At 28.5% G+C, this 23,889-nt stretch overlaps 3 protein-coding genes across 3 annotated transcripts; all 3 read left to right on the top strand.

Annotated features, from left to right (window-relative positions):
* Window positions 1-1,625: 1,625 nt before the first annotated feature.
* On the top strand, window positions 1,626-2,591 carry DSM5745_09420 (uncharacterized protein; the record flags this gene model as incomplete). The annotated part of the gene is made up of 1 exon (XM_026751436.1): window positions 1,626-2,591. One exon carries the CDS (start codon window positions 1,626-1,628, stop codon window positions 2,589-2,591), a length of 966 nt encoding a protein of 321 aa, XP_026599784.1.
* A 1,028-nt stretch (window positions 2,592-3,619) lies between these two features.
* Window positions 3,620-4,000, top strand: DSM5745_09419 (uncharacterized protein; the record flags this gene model as incomplete). Its single annotated transcript, XM_026751435.1, has 1 exon — window positions 3,620-4,000. One exon carries the CDS (start codon window positions 3,620-3,622, stop codon window positions 3,998-4,000), a length of 381 nt encoding a protein of 126 aa, XP_026599783.1.
* A 593-nt stretch (window positions 4,001-4,593) lies between these two features.
* On the top strand, window positions 4,594-5,595 carry DSM5745_09418 (uncharacterized protein; the record flags this gene model as incomplete). Its single annotated transcript, XM_026751434.1, has 1 exon — window positions 4,594-5,595. The coding sequence occupies one exon, from the start codon at window positions 4,594-4,596 to the stop codon at window positions 5,593-5,595; it is 1,002 nt and encodes a 333-aa protein (XP_026599782.1).
* Between the last annotated feature and the right edge of the window lie 18,294 nt (window positions 5,596-23,889).

Below are 23,889 nucleotides of genomic sequence, written 5' to 3'. Positions count from 1 at the left end.
AAATCGGCGGAGCCATAATCATATCCCTTTCAACGCGCCAGAGCCACGTATGCCAAATGACTTCTCCGGTCCCGGCATCCTACCTAAACTTGAGTTCAGATAGACGGAGGTCCATACGCGATCTTGTGGCTGGGGAAGTTTTCGGTCCGATCACTCTCTGCATCTTGCGTCTTGAGCAAACATATATCGTGAACTCTATCAAACGGCCAAACCAGAAAGACGCCCTGAGATATCTCGTACACCTCACCGGCCTGCTACCCGTCTAGGAAAGAAAGAGCTGGAAATGCATTCCACGATCGTCCCCATGTGAGATACCACGAGGCCTTTGGCTTGGGACGCAATACCGCTCTGGCACAGACTGCGAAGGGTCGACCGGGTTCGTCGAGGGACTGCAGAGCCCACGGTTTGAAAGACTTTGAAAGGCATTCGCCCTCAGTTGTAAAACTGGTTAGAAAGCCAGCCCTCTTTGGCTGCTAGTCGAATTCCCTTGCACTTTGAACGCACCTTCGGCGTCCTGAACATAAGGGTACCTATGGTAGGAGCTGCAAGCGACAAAAGGGTAAACCACCTTGTTGATTGGTTCGACAAGCCTACCTCGCAGTCGAAGGTACCTGGATGCAGTGAGGCCGTTTGTGAGCTACTCTCGAAAGGGGAAGATATCGGAATGGGGCAAAGTAGAGTCCCGTCTGGCGAACGAGTATTCCGTTGGGAACGGCAGATCCAACCATGGCCCGTGGAAACTACAAGCGGGGATGCTCTATCCATTTCATCGGTCGGTAATGTGTATATACAAGAAAATCATGCCTTTGACGCAGCCCTCTATACTCAGGACCCACTCTCAGCTAGCCATGGATATCGGATACGATCCTCAAGGAACACGCAATTGATGATTGAGCTTAGAAGACTAGCTCGAACCTGCGGAACAGGCAATGGATGAACAAGCAACTCCAAAAGTCGCTAAGATGGCTGGACGCAGCCTTAGGGAACCTACCATAGCTGTACTGCCCTTTCAACCGCAGCATTGTGTACCTAACCAAGCCCGAAGCTGATTTTCATCAAAGAAGCATCTGGCCAACTGCAGCCAGCCGAAGCGACACTGCATGATCCTTTCTTCGCTCTCATGGCCGGCCCCGGCGAGATCCATCTTCGAGGTCTGCTCCGCATGCCCCCTTTGTTCATCTCATTCAACTATGGCAGAAAGCTGAATGTCGCTTTCAAAAAGGTTAAGGTGAAACAAATAATGTTTCCGATTTCATTCAGAAAGCTAAGCTGAAACCTGGAAGCAGCCCCTGGAGTTGATAGAATGCTTTGTACCGCAACAAAGCTTCTTTATCACCAACAATGCGAAGGGATCAGGATGCGAACAAACAGACCTTGAAGAAAAAATGAGGTCCAATCCATTCTTTGATTGTATCTTCAAAGAAATGAAAGACCTGACAGGACGAAGACACGAAGGCACAAAGCTCCGAAACCAGCATAAATAGTCCCGAGTCCACGGCCTCGAGAGAACCATCACCAGCAATCAGAGCAACGCAATCATCCGATTGACATCAACATAACCTACAGCTTCAAGCTAAGCAGTTCCTGTTAAGTTATTCAAAATTTCTAGCTCACAGAAACTGACAATGTCTCATAACCTTACCCCCCAGCAGGGCGCTTGCAACTGCGCCCCAATCGACCTGACCCTTGATGAGTCCCCATCCAAAGTCATCGACTTGACCACAGGCGACACCCGCGAAGAGCCCATGGATCTGACCGAAGACGGCCCCATCGAGCCAACCCAGCAGGAAGCAACCATGTCCGGCGCAATCCCAGCCGGCGAGCCCATCCCCGTGATCGACACCCCAGGTCCACACAACGACCAAGCAACCGCGGGAAATAGCGTCGAGCCCGAACCAGCCGGAGAAACACCCACCACCGCCAGCGTCAGCACCCCGGCCTCAGACCCCGGCAACGACGACGCATTCTCCGCGAACGCAATCCCCCCGCGGCCCCCCACCCCTACGCTCTGGAGCATGGTCGCCCGCAACCGCGTCCCGGCCTGGGCCCAGTCCGCACGCACGGCACCCGCCCCAGCCGCACAGGCCTCGATCACGGGGTCGCGCACCAACGACCCCTCGCCCACCCGCGACGCGGTAGCCCGCGACACCGGCGCCGGCGCGATTGCCCGACGCCCGCGGCGCATCCCGCAGGGCGCCGAGTACGCGAGCCGGGTCCCCGTCTGGGCGCGCACGAGGACGAGGGGCAGCGTGACGGCCAGCCGAACCCAGACCGTTGCTGAGCTGCGCCGGTCCATGCAGTTCGACCCGCGGTCCCGACACCCCGGCGACGAGTATGACACGCGTGCGCAGTCGGAGGGCAGCGACAACGACCTCTTTGTGCCGCAGAGCCCGACTCAGCCCCAGCCGCAGCCGCAGCCCCGTACTAACACGCGGACGGCCCCCGTTCGTAGCCAGACCCGCAGGCGTAATGGGGCCGCGAATGCCCAGGCGAGTGCTCTTCCTAGGGATCTGGAGATGGAGCAGCTTAGGGGGGAGCTGAAGAGGTGGCGGGGGGCGTACTGGGCGCTTAGGAGGAGGACGGAGGAGTAAATCATTTGTACACCGAGGTAGGTCGCATGTATTTTCGTGGTATATCAGGCCAGGTAGGTGCGTACCTAAGGTGGGTTCCGCGTTTGGTTTTGATAGTTTTTGAAATTTTTGTGTTGCGTTCTGTTTTATGCATCATAAGAACTCTCCTGGTTGCTGCTTATTATAATTTTGAATTATATTTGTTGTTGTTTGAGAAACCGTTTATTCATGCTGGTAGGGGTGAGATGGAGCGTAGGTAGTGCACAATTTATAAGCTTGCAACCAGCGCATGAGGGTGTTGTGATCAATAAGATGTGCCTTTTTCAAGTATTAATATGGTGACTTATGATTGAATCAGTTGCTTGATGACCTTGGATCATCAAGCTTGCGATACAAGCTATGCTTGCCCAGCACGCGTGAACCGGCGAGTTAGATCCCAGCCACACAAGCGGTCTAGGTACCTGCAGAGGCGAATATCCAATGAGTTTATAAACCCCGGTCTTGAATCAACTCCTAGAAGAATAACCTTTGATATGCAAAGATATAGTGTGATAAAAAGTGTAGGAGTAAGATTTTGCGTTGGGGAATTAAGCAGGCAGAAGGGATGGGTGCAAGTCAGATGACCTTCAGAACCCTAACTCTCCGGATAGTCTAAGCAAGCACCCAGACAGCAATAAAGGCATTGGGAGCAACCTGTACGTGATAAATATGGTAGACTGAGAGATAGAACGTCTCACTCGTGTCTGTGAAGGTGTGGGCTGCAGCTGCTTTATTTTGCTGAGTTTTCCTGCACCGTGAATTGTCCTCTGTGGGTGAATGGATAACCAACCGCTGGAAACTTAGAGTGAATGATTGCTCACTCTTCACCCGGTATTGCTCCCAGCTTCCAACACAGTGAATGGTGAAGTCAGTAAAGCCTCTAGCTTAAATAGCTCGCTTCCTGCCCACGAAGAGTTCGCTTTCTCCCACTCCCATCTGCAACCTCCCCAGCATCAACGCGTGTCCGAGAAACTTCAACTCTTACAACCCAACGACTCGAACAACACAAGATGTCAAACTCCGACGGAAAAAAGACTAACGCATCGACTGCCCCGGCCGGCCACGCGCAGGCTTCCTCCCCTCGCGAACAACCCGCCCCCGCTGCCCCTGGTGCCGACCATTTTCCTGAACAAGTACCGGCTGAATCCACACCTGACACAGCGCGCGACCGCCAATCTCACATCCGCTACATGCGGCGCCAGATGAAGGAGATGACGCGTGAATTCAAGGCACTTTTTCAGGAACGTAAGGACCTAGAGAAGAAGGTGCGCGGTCTCGAAGCTCAGAAGCGCGAGCTGCAGCGCAGGATCGAGACGCGTATCTCAACCCCACAAGGTTGTTGCCAGCAATGTGAAGAGCGGAAGAATGTGGCGGATAACCATCGCCGTTAATTTTTCAAGTTGTCGACGAAGCTTGGAGGTTGGTATAGGTGGCTTTGAGAAAGTCTTATCTACTCCCACATCTGAGGTACGTCACATCGTTGGAGTCTACCCAAGTATGGGGGCTGAGAGTCTGCGCTATAAGATCTATGCTAATGAGGCTATCCAGCTGCGCGATGACTGTTTGAGGCACCAAGTGCGATTCTAGAGATGCAGTCAGAACTTGAGGATATGAAGGCGCGTTGGAGACCGATTATGAACCTGTCTAACTTCTTCTTCTGTTTGGAGAACTGTATGTACTGAATGACGCCCGTCCCTCTATGTTCTGTACAATTTTCCTTTGTTATGTGCGATTCGTCATGTACACCTTTGTGGTCGGCGAATGTTTTCTTTTGTCCTGTTGAGCCATATTCTGGACCTCTTTGACCTGTACTACTCTTCGCTTGTCGCCGTTGTGGTTCATTGTCCCAAAGGATCGGAATAAGAAAGGCCTTTGTCCAAGCCAAGTAGTGACGAGCCTAGTAAAATCCAAATTACATAAATACCGCATAGCTGCACTCTTAAATAGACTCAACCGTCCATCTCCAAGCTCGATATCCGCCATAATGTCAAGCTTTGGCCGCCGGATTGGCGGCAGCTCGCGTCGACGTGGCGTCAACAACGCACACATGATGGAGACAGATGATGACCTGCAAACGAGAACGGCACGCTCAAACGCACCATCTCCAAAGGTGCGAGCGCACCTAAGGCATTGGCCGGCTCACCTTCCCCGCCTCCCAGCACACGACCCAGCCATCGAGCGAGTCCCTGCCTGGAAGAAGTCACGCAACGACGAGGAAACTAGCAAACGCGCAGCAGCGTCGCAAGCTACCTCCAACGCCCAACACCGCACCGTCAAGCGCGACCAGAATACCCAACGGAGACGGGCGGCGACTCAGACTCAATCGGCGCCGATACCGGTACCCGCGCTCTTGACGACCAACACCGCGTCGTCTACGAGTCACACCATCGCCGATCTCCAAAAAGACCTGGTCCGCACCGTCAACAGCGAGAAGGCAGCCCTTGCGGAACTACGAGCCCATCTCCTCGAACTCCAGCGGTGTTCCAACCGCCCCGCCGACGCATCCGAAGCCCTCATATCCAGCGCAGAACACTCGCGCGCCGAAGTCGCGGACCTCCGGGAAACAGTCCGAGGTCTACGCAGTGAAATCGCACGGCTCAAGTTTGATGAGGACGTGCTGCGGGATACAATGGCCACAAGTGAGCGGGAGATGGTAGCACTAGTGTCAGAGATCGATGCGCTGAGGGCTATTGCCACTGCTACTGGGTTTGGGCCGGAGGACTGCGCGGCCTTGGATGCATTCAAGATGAGCACGCAGGTTGTCATTACGCGATTGAAGAACTCGAATCGGCGGCTGGTGAGGGCGATGAGGCGGCTCAGGCGGACTTGTTCTGAGCGGGAGGATGCCAGGTTGGAAGTCGAGGGTCTTCGGGCGGCGCAGCGTTGTGAGGGAGAGGATTTGAAAAGGGAGATTGAGTTACTGAGGGTTGAGATCACGGTGCTTCACCATGCCGGTTCCGGGGGGTCCCGGCCAACGGCGATTTGACTATCATATAATAAAATTTTATTGGACAATAATTAGGTAACAGTTATTTAATGCTAAGGCGTTGGGTAATTATTAATTATAAGTAATATAATTACTAGTGGGCTATTAGTTTAGCAGGGGAATATTAATTAAGAAAATTAATATTACCTTTAGGCGGATATTATTACTAAGCCTAGTATTATTTTAGTTTAATATTAGTTTTATATTATAAATAATATATTTTTTATTAAATTAGTGTTAAATTATATTTATAATATTAAAATATTATTAATTTTAGCCTAAGTATTAGTTTTGCGTTATAAATAATATATTTTTTATTAAATTAGCATTAAATTATATTTATAATATTAAAGTAGTATTATATTTTTATTTTAGTTTTAGTTTTATATTACTAATAAAATAGTTTTTATTAAATAAGTATTAAATTATATTTATAGTATTAAAATAATAATATACTTTAAAATAAGTAATAAAGCGCCTGGGTAATAGTTAATATTATAAAGGCTTATATTAAATAATAAAAAAGTATTAGCTAAAATAATATTAAAGGGGATTTTAAAATGCTTGGGAGGGCTTAGGCTACATTTATTATTTATTAAAAGTAAATATATATAGTAAAGCCGGGCTAAAGCCGGGTACAGGTATATAAGACTTTAGTTATAAATTATAGCTAGGAATAAGCACCTGCTTGTAAAAAGTAAATAATAATAATAAATTTTTTAGGCTAAGTGCTTATAATAAAATTACTGTGCTATAAAAATAAGGTAATAAAAAAGGCAGGTGGCCTAATATAAAGTTTAATTTAAAGGGGTTTAATAAAAAATAGTTAGGTAAATATAAACTAGATCTAAAGTAAAAATATAATTTTATAAGTTTTTACTTTAGCTTAATATATTTGCAAATATAGCATTATAATGCCTTTAAATTTAAGTTTTTTTTTTATTTTATAAGGTGGTTTAAGGGCTTATTTTCTAGCTTGCTAGGTTTTTTTATAATATTTTTAATAATTAGCATGGGCTTTATAATATTAACCCACAGGCGTTACTTTAGTTTTTTTATAATATTTTTAATTATTAGCTTAGGCTTTATAATCTTATTTTTTAGCTTGCTAGGTTCTTTTGTAATATTTTTAATAACTAGTATAAGCTTTATAATATTAACCCACGGGTATTACTTTAGTTTTTCCGCGATATTTTTAATTATTAGCTTGGGCTTTATAATATTAACCCACGGGTATTACTAAATTCTTCTGTAATATTTTTAATTATTAGCTTGGGCTTTGTAATATTAACCCACGGGTATTACTTTAATTTTTTTTAGTAAATATAAGCCGTGGCCAGGCTTTTCTTACCTATTTTATTTTTTTTTACCTAAAAGGGTTAATGTTTCTTCCCAAGATTAGGATTAAATTAATAAGCTCTTAATTATTAGCTTGGGCTTTGTAATATTAACCCACGGGTGTTATTTTAATTTTTTTTAGTAAATATAGGCCAGGGCCGGGGCCAGGCTTTTCTTACTTATTTTATTTTTTTTTACTTAAAAGGGTTAATGTTTTTTTTTAAGATTAAGATTAAATTAATAAGCTTTTTTACTTTAAAATAGATAGACCACACTAGTTAATATTTTTTTTTAAAATTAGGATTAAATTTAAGTAGCTGCTGCCTTTATATTTCGTGCTTTTTTATAAGCTTTTTTTATTTATAAAATAAATAGACCGCGCTGGTCTAGGACCTTTATAATAAATATAATAAATTAAATTTAAGTAGCTATTGCCTTTATGTTTTATACTTTTTTATAAGCTTTTTTTATTTAAACTACTTAACTTATTTAGGCGGTAATAATAAGCTTTTTTACTTTAAAATAAATAGACCGCGCCGGTCCAGGATTTTTATAATAAATATAATAAATTAAATTTAAGTAATTACTACCTTTATGTTTTATGCTTTTTTATAAGCTTTTTTTATTTAAACTACTTAACCTATTTAGGTAGTAAATATAATATAATATTTTAGTTATATAGCTAATATTTTAAACTAATATATTATTATTATTACTAGCACCCTTATTAAAGTCCGCCTTAAATAATAACTTTAAAATTTTATTAAAAAGCTTCCTAAAATATATTTTATTAATTTCCTGCCTATTTTTTTAAATAGTTAGTATAAGCACCTTAAAAAACTTAAGCAGGTATAAAACACAAATTTTAATATACTTAAGTTATAATAAAGGTAGGATATAATATTTAAAAAATTATATATTTTATAATACTTCTAGTATGGCAAAATTTAGCATAAATAACTAATAAGTGTTATTATATATTACTAGGTTATTTTAGGGACTAGGATTTAAGTCCAAAAAATAATTTTATATAATTTTTAAGGATTATACCTTTATAAGTTATATTTTTATTAGCACGCGGGCGGTATTACTATTCCAGGGACTAGGATTTAGGTTTAAAAAATAATTTTACATAGTTTTTAAAAATTATACCCCTATAAGCTATATTTTTATTAGCACGTGGGTGGTATTATTATTCCAGGAACTAGGATTTAGGTTTAAAAAATAATTTTACATAATTTTTAGGGATTACGCCCCCACAAGCTTTATACTAAAAAATATACTAGTATTTAAAATGCTTAGTGCATAAGACTAGCCAGGTTAACCTAATATTTTTATACTATTTATACACCCTTTATATCTTACTATATATATTATATTTAATTACTAAGGGAATGCCTATTATACACCATTACTTATTTTTAAAAGCTATTTTTTATATTAACTTATAATTATATATTAAAGGGTAATTTATATAATTATATTTTTAAAACTACCTAGTAAAGCATATTTAAGACCTTAATAATATAGTTATTTAGCTTGCTAATTAAAAATAAAATCTTAGTTTTAATTTCCATGGGTATATAAAAAATAATAAATTATTCCTTGCTAAGGTTTCTTATTTATATATATATTATATAAAAATTAATAAGCACCTTATAGTTTATTTATAATCTTATTTTATATAAGTTTATTTTTGGTAATACTAGTTTTTAAGTAAATATAATAATACTAGCACTAGGAATTACCCGGCCGGACCAGGGCAAGGCTAGTTAATTAAAAAAAATTATAAAAGGAGACTATAGGTAAGAAACTTAAATTTTTACTTAATAATAAGTCTTAATTATTAAAGCAATACTATTAATATTATTAAGGCAAGGATAAAGCTAAGGACAGGACTAAATTAAGGAACTTAAAAAATTAATAGTAAAACGCTAAGTTATTAGACCACTAGCAAAGGATCTTAAAGTAATTTATATTATTTTAATATTTTTATGCTTATATTTTACTTCACATCCTTTTTTTTTATATTTAATAGTATTATTATGGCGCTGGTAGTTGTCAAGAACAGTTATTATTTTTTTAAAAAAAGAAATGGTTTTTTTAAAGTCCCTGGTAACTAGGAGATCCCGCGAAAACTTAAATATATTTAGGTGTTATTTAAATTATATAGTAAAGTGTTAATATAAGTAAATATATATAAGTATTAAGGGTGGTTATACTTACTATTATAAAGTACTATAACCTTTAAGTTTTAGCTAAGATATTATTACTAGCCAAGGTGCTAAGTATAAAAAGAGATAAAAAAAAAAAGGAGAGAGAGAGAGAGAAAGAAAGAAAGAGAAAAAAAAAAAAAAAAGAAAAAAAAAAAAAAAAAAAAAAAAAAAAAAAGAGAGGGAGAGAGAAAAAAAGGAAGATATAAAAGAGAGAGAGAGAGAGAGAAAAAAAGAGAAAAAAAAAGTAAGAGATAAGAGAAAGAAAGAGAGGGAGAGATAAGAAAAAGAAAGAGAAAAAAAAAGAGGGAGAGATAGGAGAGAAAGAGAGAGGGAGAGAGGGAAAGAGGGAGGGAGAAAGAAAGGGAAAGAGGGAGAGAGGGAGAAAGTAAGAAAGTAAAAAAGTAAAAGAATAAGAAAGGGAGTTATCTAGATACTAGCAGTAATTAAATTATTATAAAAAAAAATTATTATAAATTTAAAAAATATTTATTTTAAATAAAGAATAAGAGCCTGGCCTAATTCCGGGAGCATAATATATTAAAAAAATAAAGATCTTTTTTAGCTTAATTTAAGCCTAGAAAAAATTGTATTAAAATATTTATAGGTATGGTAGGATTAATTATATTTTTTAAAGGTTTAGTTATAATACTAGTGGTTTTACTAGTTACTATTTATTTAAAGTAAACTTAAATATATTTTTCTTGCTACTATTTTTATTATATTTCTTGTTTTTATATTTAAATTAGGCGTATTTTTAAAAGATTTATGGTTTAATTTTATCCTGGGTTATTTATTATTACTTGTATAAGTAAATATAAAAAAAAATATTAGCTATATAAATAACGCACTACCTAAAAAAAATAAAGTATTAGTAATAAAGCAAAGGTATTATTATAACTATAAACTTACTAGGTTAGTTAAGAGTTAGTAAATAAGTATAGCTATATTTTAAAGCTATTATACTATACTAAGGTATATAGGTTTTAATTATATTTAAATTAACTTTTTAAAGTTATTTAATATTAAGCATGGGATTTATCCCAGGGGAAAGTACTAGTATTATAATATTAAAGTTATAATAAGTTTTAGTAGCTAAATAGGCTTAAGGTAGTTAAATTTAATATATAAACTAAAAAGTTTTTTTAAAGCTTTTTTTATTTCATTGCGTATACCTAGATTATACTAAGATTAATTATAATATTAGCTAAAAATTCCCGTTTAATATTAGAGAATTAATTATAAGTAATCTTTATACTAAGCTTGTAAATAAGGCGGCTAAGTAACTTTAAAATAATTAAAAAGTATTAATTATTACTACCTTTGCCACTGCTACCGCCGCTATTATTACTTAAAGTATAGGTAATATTAATTTTATTAATAACGCGGAATAATAAGGTAAAAAGAAATTAAATAACCCCTGTTTTAGCTTTGTAAACTAATTTTATAATATATTAAAATTATATTTTTTCTTGCCTTTTAATTAAATAATTATAACTTATATAAATAAGTGTAGTATAAATAAATATACCCTACCTAGTAAGCTAATAATGCCTAGGTAAAAAATAGGTTATAAAAAATTAGCCTTTATTAGGGCATGCCTGGTAAATTTATAAAATAATATATATTAAACTAAAGGCTATAGGGAATATTTAATAGTTTATAATAAATAAAATTAATAATTATATATTTTAATATGTTCCTAAATTTTAAATATACGCTTTTACTATATAATAAAAAGTATGTTAGTGTAGTTTGTGCAAATTTTTAGTGGTGTTTTATTTATTTAAGTAAGAAGGTAGGAGGCACCGGGCGGTGTTTGTGTTAGGTGGATAGTAAAAATACGGTAAGTTATTCCTAGTAAAATTATTATACCTTAGTAAATTATAACCTTAGAATAAAAAAAAAAAGGTTCTAGTAATAAAAATAAAAAAGGCTTTTTATAACTATTACTAAAATAGCCTAAAACTAGGATTAAACTAGTGGCCTGTAAAAAATAAAAGTTTTTTATATATTTTATTACTAAGCTACCTAGGTAGTTATTACATGTTACTTTTTAACTTAAATTAATATATTATATAATACTTTAATTTAACTTAATATATATAAACTATATTTAATAAAGCTAAAGAGGCTCTTTACCAGGTAAATACTATATAAAAAAAGCTATTAATTAAATAAATACTAAAAAATTAAATAAAAATTAAGATGGTATTTAAAAGCTAGAGCTAACTAAGGTTTTTATAAATAATTTAAGCTTTTAAAAATAATAAGAAATCTAAATACTTTTACTAATACTTTATAATATTTAAAAAACTATAAATATTATTGTTATACTAGCAAGTAATTTAGTAGTAGGTATTATAATATTTTAATTAAGACTATTTAATGCACCTAAGCGCTATTAGATTAATTTAAGTATTTTTTATTATTACCTAATATTAATTTTTGGCACAGCGCGTAAAAATACTATATAAAGATAGGCAGAGATTATCCTAAAAAAAGAAGCTTTAGTTTTAGCGCGGCGTGTAAAGGTGCTGTATAAAGGTAGGCTAAGATTATCTAGAGGGAAGAAGCTTTAATTTTAGCGTGATGTGTAAAGGTGCTATTTAAAAATAAGTAGGTATTTTTACTACCTACCTTCTTTAAGCAGCTGGGATTTAAGTGCCTAAAGTTTATTAAACTATTTATATTAATAATATTATTATTATTAAACTTTTCCTACTTTATAAACTTAATATTCCTACTATACTTAATTTTCTTTATAAAAATAATATTATTACTAGATTTTTTTATATTTATAATTATAATATTATGGTTATAATTAGGCTCCTATTTTTAAATATTATAGTATTACTAGTATTATAAATAGCTTTCTAATCCCTTGGGTTAGTATTAAGTAACTTTTAAAAAGTAATAAAAAATACTTGCCTTGGTATAATAAGTTCTAGTAGCTAGATAAATTTACTATTTAAAAAAAAAGGTATTTTTATTAGTATAAGTTAAAAATATAATAAAAGTACTTAATGCGTGGAGCGCATAAAAGCTATATTAAAATTTTAATATTTAAAGTAGTTACTAGTAAAAACTAGGTAACCTACTAAACTTACTTATTACTTATAGGCGTAGTTTTTTATACCTTATGTAATAAACCTTATAATATTTATATAACTTATAATAGCTTATTATATAGGTTCTTGTTTTAACTTAATTTTTATAATACTTTTATTTAATAAAAAGTATTAATATTATAATATTAAAGTTATAATAAGTTCCAGCACATAAATAGGATAAAAATAAATTATAATAAAAACTATAATATTAACTAAAAATTATAACTTTAGGCAGCTAGGTGTAAATTACTAGTAAAAGTAATATTTTTATACCTAAAATATAAATAGCTTTCTTTTTAAACCGCCATAAAGGCTAACTATATTAATAAACCTAAAATAGCTAATTAATAAGTAACTACCTAGCTAGTTATAATCTAGCGGCCTTATATAAATTTTATTTTTTATTAATAAACCCCCTGCCTTATAACCGCGCAGTAAGAGCATGCCTTTTTTACTATATTAAAATTAATAAGATTATGGTTCTTGGGTATATATTCACTAAAAATAATACTTAACCTTTATATTAAGATTATAAATAAGGTAACTAAGCAAGTTTAATATATTTAAAAACTACTAACTATTATTATAACTATTATTACTTATAGCATAGGTAATCTTAATAAAGTGCCTGTAAATTATATATTTATTACTAATTATATTTTAATTAATCTTATTAATAACGCGGAATAGCAAGGTATAAATAAAAAGGAATACTTGCTACTCTAGGCTTATTAAAGTAATAAGTAAATAGTTTATTTAGTTATAAATTTATAAAGTTATACAGGAAGACTGGAGTTATAAAAAAAAATTATAGGGAATATTTAAATATTTTAAAAAAAAATAAGTTAGTAACTACGTGATTTTAAGGTGTTTAATAATATTTAAATATGCCTTTATATCATAAAAAATTAATACGTACCTTGCGTTTCTTGGTGTTTTATATATAAAAATAACTTTAAAATTTTAATAGGCGGGAAGGTACTTTACGCTGGACTAGGTAGGCTGGTAGGCGGTAGTATAGTTAAGTAATAAGTTATCCACGGCAGAATTAATATTAGTGCCTTAGGCGGGGATAATTGCCCCGGCCTTGGCAAGTAATAAAATAGCCGGGCTAGGGCTAACGGAGATACTACTTAAAGGTATATAGTAATAAATAAATATAAAAATACTGGCCTTAAAAGAGTCTTTATAAATATATAAGTAAAGGACAGGAGCTAAGCGCCCTAGTTTATAATTATTTTTAATTTTAATTATTATTAGTAATATAAATACTTAATTTACTACTATAAGCCTGGAGGCCCCCAGCTATATATTACTTATAGTAATTAATATATTTAATATTATAACTCCTCCTATTTTATAAGTTTAAAAAGAATAATCTATTATAAAGTATTTTTAGTATTATAATTTAAGCTATTTATAATTTATTTATAAAATAGGTTATAATTAAAAAATTATAAATAAATACTATAAACTTTTTTAAAATAGCTTTGGCTATAACTTTTTTTTATTTATAATACCTAAATATACTAATTATATAAAAAAAATTAAATAAATATATTACTATATTATATTCTTATACATGTGGTATTTAATATTATTTGCTAATAAAAAAAAAAAATAATTATAGTATACCTATAAAAATTTAATATATTTATTATATTACGCACGCCCATGTTGTTTTTAATATAATTAAGGTTAGTAAGAGAATAATAAGTATTAATTTAGTTTTAAATATACTAGTTAAGATGCTCAAGTGCATAAAAAAGCAGGAATTATTAAATATTTTATTATCTTGTGAATATTAGGGTAGGCGCATCCTGGCGGGGAATAATAATAAAAATTAAATTATTTAGCTTAATAAATTTATAAAAAAATATATAATATGCTTTATAAGGTGTTTTTTAAATAAACCAGGTGCTGGTTATAGCCGGTAGTAACGGGATAAAAGTAAGAATAATTATAAAAATAATTACTAGTTAGCTATTATATATAGTCTTGCTACTTTACTAGCTGGTTAGGTTAAGCTAACTTATTATTTAACTTTAATACTAGCTAAATACTTATAACAAGCTAAAAAAAGGCTTTATAAAATAAGACTTACAGGGACTAAAAAAAAAAGGCAGCTATTAAAAATAAAAGCTATATTAAATTTTATACTAAAAGGTGTTTTTATATTATTAACTAATTTAGTTTTAAGTAGCTTGGCATTAATAAAAGCCTTATTTTTTTTAATAGGCGTAAAATTAGGTGTTACTAGCGGTGGTGTTTTATTAATATAACTAACTAGTTTAAAAAGTAAAAATATAAATAAAAGTTAAAATATTTTAATACCTAAAATCTAGCTTAATAGCTATAAGAAGTTCTTGTGTATAAAAATATAAAAAATAAAATAAAAATTAAAAATATATTATAGGTAGTAAAAAGTTATATAATAAGAGTTAGTAAAAAAGTACTTTTTAAAATAGCTATATTTTTATTAACTAGACACTTTTATTTATTTTTTAGAATATAAAAATATTTTAAAGTAATTAGTAAGCAAAGCTAGAAACTATATAAGTAAATAATAATTATATAAAAGTTATAAGTAAAACACAAGTTATTTAAATATAAATCCTAATAGTATTTTTTAATTTTTAGTAATATAGCCATATTAAATATATATAAAAAATAATATTATAAGTTATTACTATTTTAAAATAAAGGCACTTATAAGCAAATATTAATTACTTTAGGTAATAATTCTAGTATAACTATAAAGACTTATAATAAATTTAAAAATAGCTTTATATAAATTTAGGATTAGTTTATAGTAGCTTTATAATTAAACTAAATATTTAATATTTATACTTATATATAATTAAAGGTAAAGGTAGCCGCTAAATATATTACTATATAAAATAAAAGATTAGCAAGGCTGCTAGTGCTAATACTTTTAGTAAAGTAAAAAATAAATAAAGTAAACGCTAAGACCACATAAAAGCTAAACTATTAAAATTATTAATATAATATTATTATTATAACCCTTAAAAAGTATTTAAAGAGTAAAAAGCAAAAAGTAAAATATAAAAGTTAAAAAATAAAAAAACTAACTTATTAAACTTAGGTCTTGGATTTTTAAAAAGCAACCAGGGGATAAATATTAAAAAAAAATAATTTATTTAAAAAAAGCTTTTTTTTATATTTAAAAAACTATTTACTAAAAAAATAAGCCCTTTTTTTACTAAAATAGTTTTTATTAATTATATTAAACTACTTATACTAACAGGTTAAGTCCTATATATTATTAATTTTTTTTTAATATACTACGGCTTGGTCACGCTTTTATTAAAAGTAAAAAGTATTTTATTTATAAACATGGGCGGTATAGTTACTAAAAATAGCTTAAAGTAATTAAATAATATATAATAAAAAAATAAAAATAAATAATTATACTTTTAAAATACCACTTACCTAAATTATTATAATTCTTAAATACTATAACTGGCTTGGCCTAAAAAAAAATAAAATAAAACTTTTTACTATTAAAAATAAGCAAGAAGTACCTTTAAATATTAGTATTAGTAAAAATAAAATTAAGTATATGCTTTTACTTTACGGCTACCTTTGCCTTTTTTATTTTAACTAAAGCCTATAAAAAGAATAATAAATTAATAGCTAATTAGGATATACATAAAAATACATACCTTAAACTTTTTAAGTGTCTTATACTTTTATAAGCAAAAATAATTTAAATACTTATTATATAATAATTAAAAATTACCTAAAACCTTATTATTATTAAAATACCTAAACTTAGTTTTAATAAGGGCTTCAAGACCATTCTTCCAGAATATTAATAAATATTTTTAATAAAGTTATTTATTAAGTTTTAGGAAATAAGGGCTTATCTTATTTTTAAACTTAGTAACTTTATTAGTATAATTATTTTTATTTCTTGCACTTTTTAAGGGGGTATTAGGCTATTTAAAAGTAGTATTAGGCTGCTTAGGGGTAATAATAAGCTATTTAAAAGTGGTATTAAGCTACTTAGGGGTAATAATAAACTACTTAAAAGTAATAGCAGGCTGCTTAAAAGTAATATTAAGTTACTTAGGGATAATAATAAGTTACTTAAGGGGGGTTTAAGTTTTTACTAGGCTTAAAGGGGCAGGAGTTATAAAGTTATTTAATTATATAGTTAATAATAATTTAGTTTTAGGCTTATTAACTAAAGGTTTATATATAGCTAAAAAAGCCTAATAATTTTTTTTTTTTTTTATTTTACTAATAGCTAATATTAGTAAAAGTTTAAGTAGGGTATAGTAATTAAGACCGGGGCTAAAGCTAAAGGGCATAAATATATACTAAATTAAAAGTAAATTTTTAAACACCTGCACTAGGTTTAATACTAAGGGTACCTTTTTTTTTAGCTACTTTACTTTTTTATAATTAACTAAATATTATTTTAAAAAAAAAGCAAAGGAATTAATAAAAGTTTTTTAGTTTATAAAAAAAAAAAAAATTACCTGCTAGCGGGAAAAGTGGTGTTAATAAGGGTTATAAATTATTAAACTTTTAAAAAATAAGATAAAAATTATAGGTAAGTTTAAACCTAATTTAAAGTAATTTAAGCTTTAGCTAATAAAAGGTCCCTGCTTAATTAAACTACTATTTATTTTACCTATTATTATAAACACTATAACACGGGCCTTAGTAATTTTAAAAATAGTTTTAAGGCTTTTTAAAATTTTTAGCTAATATTACCCTTATTTATTTACTTAGTTTAATATTTATTTAAACCTGTTCTTAATTTATTTAACCCTGTTTTTAATATTATTTTTATTATTAATAAAAAAATACCAGGCTAATTACTACCTAGTTATATTTATAAGTATTTTTTATATAAAAATCATGTGTTTAATTTTTTATATATTATAATATTTAAAGTGCTTTATACCTTTTTTTCTTATTATTTACCCTAAGCTTAAATATAATATTAAGCCCTTGTGCTAATAAAATATAATTACCCTTTTAATTCCCGCTGCTTTTTACTATAAGCCTATATTATATTACACTTTAAAAGGCTAAATTTTTAGCTTTTTAAAATTTTTAGGTTAAATATATAATATTCCCCTAACCGCATAAATATAAATAGTAAGGCATATAAAATAACCCCCTTAATAAAAAAAGCCGTAGCTATAAATAATTTAAAATATATAACTTAAGCACTAGCTAACACAAACAAGCCCTAACCTTTTATTAAAGCATAATATTTATATATAATAATATATAGCACCTAGCATTTAAGAATATAAATAATACTAATTTTTTAATTATTTTAAAACGCAATTAACCTTAAATATAAAATTAACAAAGCTATTTTAAGCTTTTTTTTTAATAATTATAATAATAAGCTTATATAAGCTAAACTAAAGCATAAGAATATATAATTTTTTTTTAGCCATGTGGAGTTTAAACTAAAGCTTTTTAAAGTTTTTTTATTTTTTTTCCCTACCCTTAATAAAATTACAAAAGATCTTATTAAAACTTTTAATATTTAACCTAAACCTTTTTTAATGCTTCCCCCTCCGCGCTTTTTTATACTAATAAAAAAAAAGAATAAGTTTAAAATTATAATATAACCTAAAACCATTACACGCATGAATTTATTTTATTTTTTTCTAGTATTATTTTGCATGTAATTTAATATTTTATATATATAATATAAAGCACTTTTAAAGGTTTTACATATTTTAACAAGCCTATAATTTATTAAGCTACTCCCTAAATTATTAGCTATATTAAAGTAAAATGCTAAATTATAAATTTATATTATTTTAATACGGCGTGTCCGTGTTCCTGTAGTAAATATATAAATGCTAATATTATTAATTACTAAATAAAAATTAGCCTGTATATATATAATATACATGTACTTTCTTAATTTTATTATATTATTAATATTTTTTATTAATAACTTAACATATGCAAAGAATTTCCACCAGGGACTGGCTTATTTTATTAATTAATTAAGCAAAATATAGCATTTTTTAAAATAAGTATTATTTATTTATACTATATTAAATAAGTTTACTTATTATAATAACTTATTTTTTATTTTCCCTTTTAATATTATTTACTATTAATATAAAAACTAATCTTATTTTATTAAATATATAGCATAAGTTTATTTTATTAAATATAACTTTACTTTACAGGCTTATTTACTAGGAATAATTAAAATTATTACCTAGTAGCTTTTTACTTATAATTAAGTAAAACCCTTACTACTTAACCTTTACAAAGAGTTTGCTTTTAAGGTTACTAAATTAATTTTACACAAGGATTATAATATGTATTTATTTAAAGTCCAGGTACTAGGTTAGAAGCCTAATATTTACCTTAACTATAGCTTTTTTAATAGCAAATTTAATAATATAAAATATGTTATTTATTATATTTTTAGTAAAAATAAGGATTCCCTGCGGCCGCTGCACCTTTTATTTTTAATTAGCAGGAAACTAAAGTTAAAAGTATATAGGTGTTAGTACCTTATTAATATAGTTTATAATTAAAAATATATATTAGTACTATTTTTTTTTTTATTAATAGGTTTGGCCTATACTAAGTTATTTATAATAATATAATAAGTATTTACTTAATTCCTGCTAGTCTACCTAGTAACAAGCGCGTGCTATTAAAAAATATTTATTTTATAACCCTTAATTTTTATAATAATAATTATACTAATATTATAAAAGCCCTTTGGTATAGCCTTGGAATATTAAATTAAGGTATTAAAATATAGGTTTACAGGGAAATAATTATACTAATAGTAGTTAATTTTTTATTTTTTAGGAACTTTTTTTAATAAAATAAAAATACTAGTATTAAGGCTTTTATAGTAACTTAAGAATATTAATAGTACCTAGTATTTAAGTATAAACACGCTAAACTTAACTATAATATAATTAACATGGGATGCTATTATTATTAATTTTAAGAGTAATAAAAAAAAAGTTAGTTACTACCCATTTAGGTAAAAAAAAGAATATACAAGGAATATAAACTTTTTTTAAACCTAATACCTTTATTTATAATTACTTTTATTATAAACCTTATTAATTATTTCCTAATTAATTTTATTTATTTTAAACTAAAAAAAATATTAAAGCTCGCCCACAAGCTTTTTATTAAATATATTTTATTTTTAATTAGGTTATTAAAATTTCTTATAATACTTTAAACCTTTTTTTTTATACTTAGCTAAACATGTTTATAATTTTTAGTTACTTACTTTAAAAGCTATAGTATTTAAAAGCATGCGCGCTTGTTAATTATAATACTTATTTTACTTTAGTATTATTTAATAAAAAACTAGATTAAAACTCCCTTTTTTAAGGGTTTAAGTAAGGCTTTAGACATTAACTACCCTTTTAAATAACTTAAAAATATTATTATAAATATTTATGCTGCTATAGTAAAAAATAATATAATTATAGTTTAACGCGTAATTAATAAAAATAACTAAAAGTAATTATAAAAAATTATTATATAAGCAAGAAGTGGCCTGTAAAATCTTACTAAAGCTATTATTATTATTACTAATAATACTAAACTAGTATAATATTATAAAAATAGCTTATAATACTTAATATTATTTTAAGGGTGCTTACTAGTAGCTAGTATAATATTTATATTTTTATTTAAGCTTATTAAAATAAAAAAAGGTAATAGTATTAAGGATTTTTAGGCATAATTAAATATATATATAGGGCTTTATCTTCCTACTTAGGCTTAAAAAATAATAATTTTTAATAATAGCTTAACCTTTGCTAAAAAAAGTAAATATACATAAGTTATTTATAATTACTATTTTTTTTTAAAAAACACCACCCTAGTCTTACTTTATTTTTATTTTAATTATTTAATATTTTTTAATACCTAAATAGTAATTTTATATTTACCTAAATTATAAACTAGTTAAGCTACTATAACACTAGCTAAAATTTTTTACTTTTTAATAAGTATATAACTCGCGGACAAGGTTAAATATTAATTTTATTTTTTTTAGCCTTTTTAAGTATTTTATATAATTTTAAAATTATTATAAGGTTATAAGATTTTTACTTATTAATTAGTCTTTTTAAATTAGTTTAGGAATAGTAATTAACAAAAACCTTTTTAAATATAATATTTTTTTAAATAAGTTATAAATTATGGTAAAGTACTACTCTACACTTTTTTAAAAGCTTTTTATTATAAGTTAATTAAAGTTTAAAGCTAAAATTAATAAAAAAAAAAAGATAGTTAATATTACATATTATAAAGCTGTTTTACTACGGGTCTTGCTAAAATAAAAAAATACTAAGGTAATTTATAAAATTATATTAAAGGTATAATAGCTAAAAATTACCTATTAGTTCCGGGCTAGTATACAAAATACTTATTTAGTGGATTATTTATAGCCGCATATAACTAAGCTTAAATAAAAGCTAATTTAATAGTATACCAAGATTAGCTTTAACACTAGGTATATTTATAACTTTTTAACTTTTTTTTTATTTAAACCCTGGCCTTTACCTACTTAACCCTAATTTATTTACCTTTATTTTTTTTATATATTACTACTTAATTAGCAAGCTTGGGTTTTAACTTGTGCTGCTACTTTTAAATTATTTAATAAGTTAACTAGCTTTAAAAAAGTTAAAAAAATATGTTACCTTTTACAAGGGTAATTTTGTTTAATCTCGCAATGGCTTTATATATATTAAAGGGATTTTTTTTTATTAGTTAATAAATAGTTAATAATAGGTCTTTTTTTTTATAAGCCTAATAATTAATAATAAAATAGGTAATAACACTATCTTACACCTTTTAGTTTTTATAAAAAATATTATAAATAAATAAATTATTAAGCTTCTAGGTATTAGGGCTAAGAGGTACTTTATAATACTAATATTAAAAATATTTTTAGGTTTTAAACTAAATATTAATAGCCTTATTAACCTAGTTTTTTATTACATATAAAATATAAATTTTTTTTAAGTAGGTTATTAATTATTACTATCCCAGGGTCTTTGTCTTTTAAATATAGATTTTTTTTTATAAATAGCTTAAGTAGGAGGTAAAATAATAACTTATTATAAATTATAATAAGTTACCTTTAATTATACTTTAATATATTATTTAACCTTTGTCCAGGCTAGTCTAGGGCTTTTAAAAAATAAGGTATAAGTTAAATTATAAATATATAATTATTATTTAACCCGGCTTAACTTAGTAATTTTTAAATTTTTAAAATTTTTTAAAAAATATTATTTTTTAAGATTTATAAGGGTACCCCCTTTACCTTTTAAAATATTTTTAAAGGTGCTATAGTTTATATAGCAGCTATTATATAAATAATAACACCTTTAAAAATAGTTTTTTTAAATAGCTATATTAGGCAAGTCTTTTTATTATTTTTATATATTTTAGTTTATTTTTTAAAAATCTTATTAAGGCAGGTATGGTTTATCTTTTTTATTTTATTTTATAATACTAACTTATTTTTTTTTATTTTTTAAATACTATAATAATGTTAATATTTTTTAATAGCTTAATATATTTAATTTTTAATATATAAAAAAAGTTTTTTTTTAGCTTTTTTTTTTTTTTTTTTTTTTTAGCTATTATATTAAAAGCTGAAAACTTATGCAGGTATATTATATATTAAAAGGTTTAGCACCTTTTTTAGTTTTTTTAATATTTTTTTTTATAAATTATATTAATTATTATAGTATTTAAAAAGTATTTTTTACTAGGTTTTTTTTTTAATATACTTTTATATAAAAACTTTATTATTTAATTTTAGCCCTGTAAATTAGCGCACATACCTTTTTTTTAAAGTTAAAAGTAATATAGCCTAGCTAGATACTTATTTAGCTTTTTAGCTTTTTATTAAAACTATAAATATATTAAAATATAACAAGATTATATTTAGGTACTTATTTCTAGTAGTAGGCGGTATAAACATAGTAGTAAAAAAAAATAAGATTAGCAAAGTTTAAAAAGCCTTAATAAGCTTGCTTTTTAAATACCAGGCCTATAAAAAGCTATAATAAAAATAGTGGTATATAAGAGTATAGCAAGCTTAATTTTTTTTTTATTTACTAGTAACTATTAATAGTACTTGCTACCTATATATTTTAATGGTAATTAACTTGCTAACTTTTTAATTAACTATTTTATAATATTATTTTACCCCGCTATAACCAGCCCCTTTACTAAGCTATTTATGCTTTTTTATACTATTAAATAATAACTATATGTTAATAAGACTGGACTATATAGTTTTATATTATATAAATATTACTACTATATTTTATAGTTATAAAATACTATTAAAATAGTTTGTTTATTTTTTATAAATTAAAATTAGGGATGTTTGCTAACTAAATATAGATTTATAAAATAATCCACTACTTTAAACTTTATTTATTATTAAGTCTAAAATTTTACTATAATTATATTTACTTAATTTTTTATAAACATAAAATTTCTTTAAAAAATATTAAGCTAATTAATATATTTACTATTTTTTAGCTTTTTAACGCGGCAGCTTGTTTATAACACGCGTTATTTATAAATACCTAATTTTAGGGGATATCTAGCTAAAAATTATACTTTTATAATTTAATTTTTAACTCCCACAAGCTTAACTTTAATAAATTTTAAATTATATTTTTTTTTTTACTACTTAGGTACGTTTGCACCCCTTTAATTTACTTTAAATAACTAGACTTTTACTATAAAAATTAGTATTTAGCTAAAAATTATAAACTTTAATTAAAAATTATAAAGTTATACTAGTTTCCTGTTAATAGTTCTTTACTAATATAATCTTAAAATATAATTATTATATATTTATAATAAATTACTATTACATGTCTAGCTAATGTTTAGCTAATATCTAGCTAATATATAAGCTATATATAAAAATAGTTAATAAAAGCCTTAATAATTAAAAATAGTGTTAGCCTTGGATTAGCACCTTAGCTACTAAGAAATATTACTTTTTTTTATAATTAAAATTAATGCTAATACTATTTAATAGGCTACTAAATTTATACATGCTATAGCTAGAATTATTACTAATTATATACTAAATACCTAGGCTATATAAAATACTTATTAATTTACCATGGCTAGGCTTAAATCCTGGTATTATTTAAAACTTTAATTTAATAGCTAATAACCCTAGTAATATTCCAGGAATTAATAATATACTAGGGCTAATAATATAGGTATATAAAAAATACTAGAATTAAAATTAATAATTCCTTAAAGTAAGTAATACTATTAGTTTTTTAATAAAAATCTTAAAGTATAACTTAAGTTCCCCGCCTGTGTTTATATTAGCTATTTATATTAAATATTTAGGAACACCACCCGCTGGGCACCTGGAGGTTAAATAGTTAACTTTAGTAACTTTTATAACCTAAGTTACTAATACTAATAGGCCATAAATGTGCACGCAGCCTATATAACCTCTAAAGCTGTTTATAATATATTAGTTAAATAGGTAAGTTTATGTTCACGCCCGCCCACGGGCGCCCTATTACCTTAATACTATTATAACTTATGTAGCATTTGCAAATATAAAA

The sequence above is a fragment of the Aspergillus mulundensis genome (assembly GCF_003369625.1).
Source record: "Aspergillus mulundensis strain DSM 5745 chromosome Unknown scaffold_12, whole genome shotgun sequence".
In the NCBI taxonomy this organism is placed as follows: domain Eukaryota; kingdom Fungi; phylum Ascomycota; class Eurotiomycetes; order Eurotiales; family Aspergillaceae; genus Aspergillus; species Aspergillus mulundensis.
Note: the sequence above shows the minus strand (reverse complement) of the source record. Positions and strands in the feature narration are given on the sequence as shown.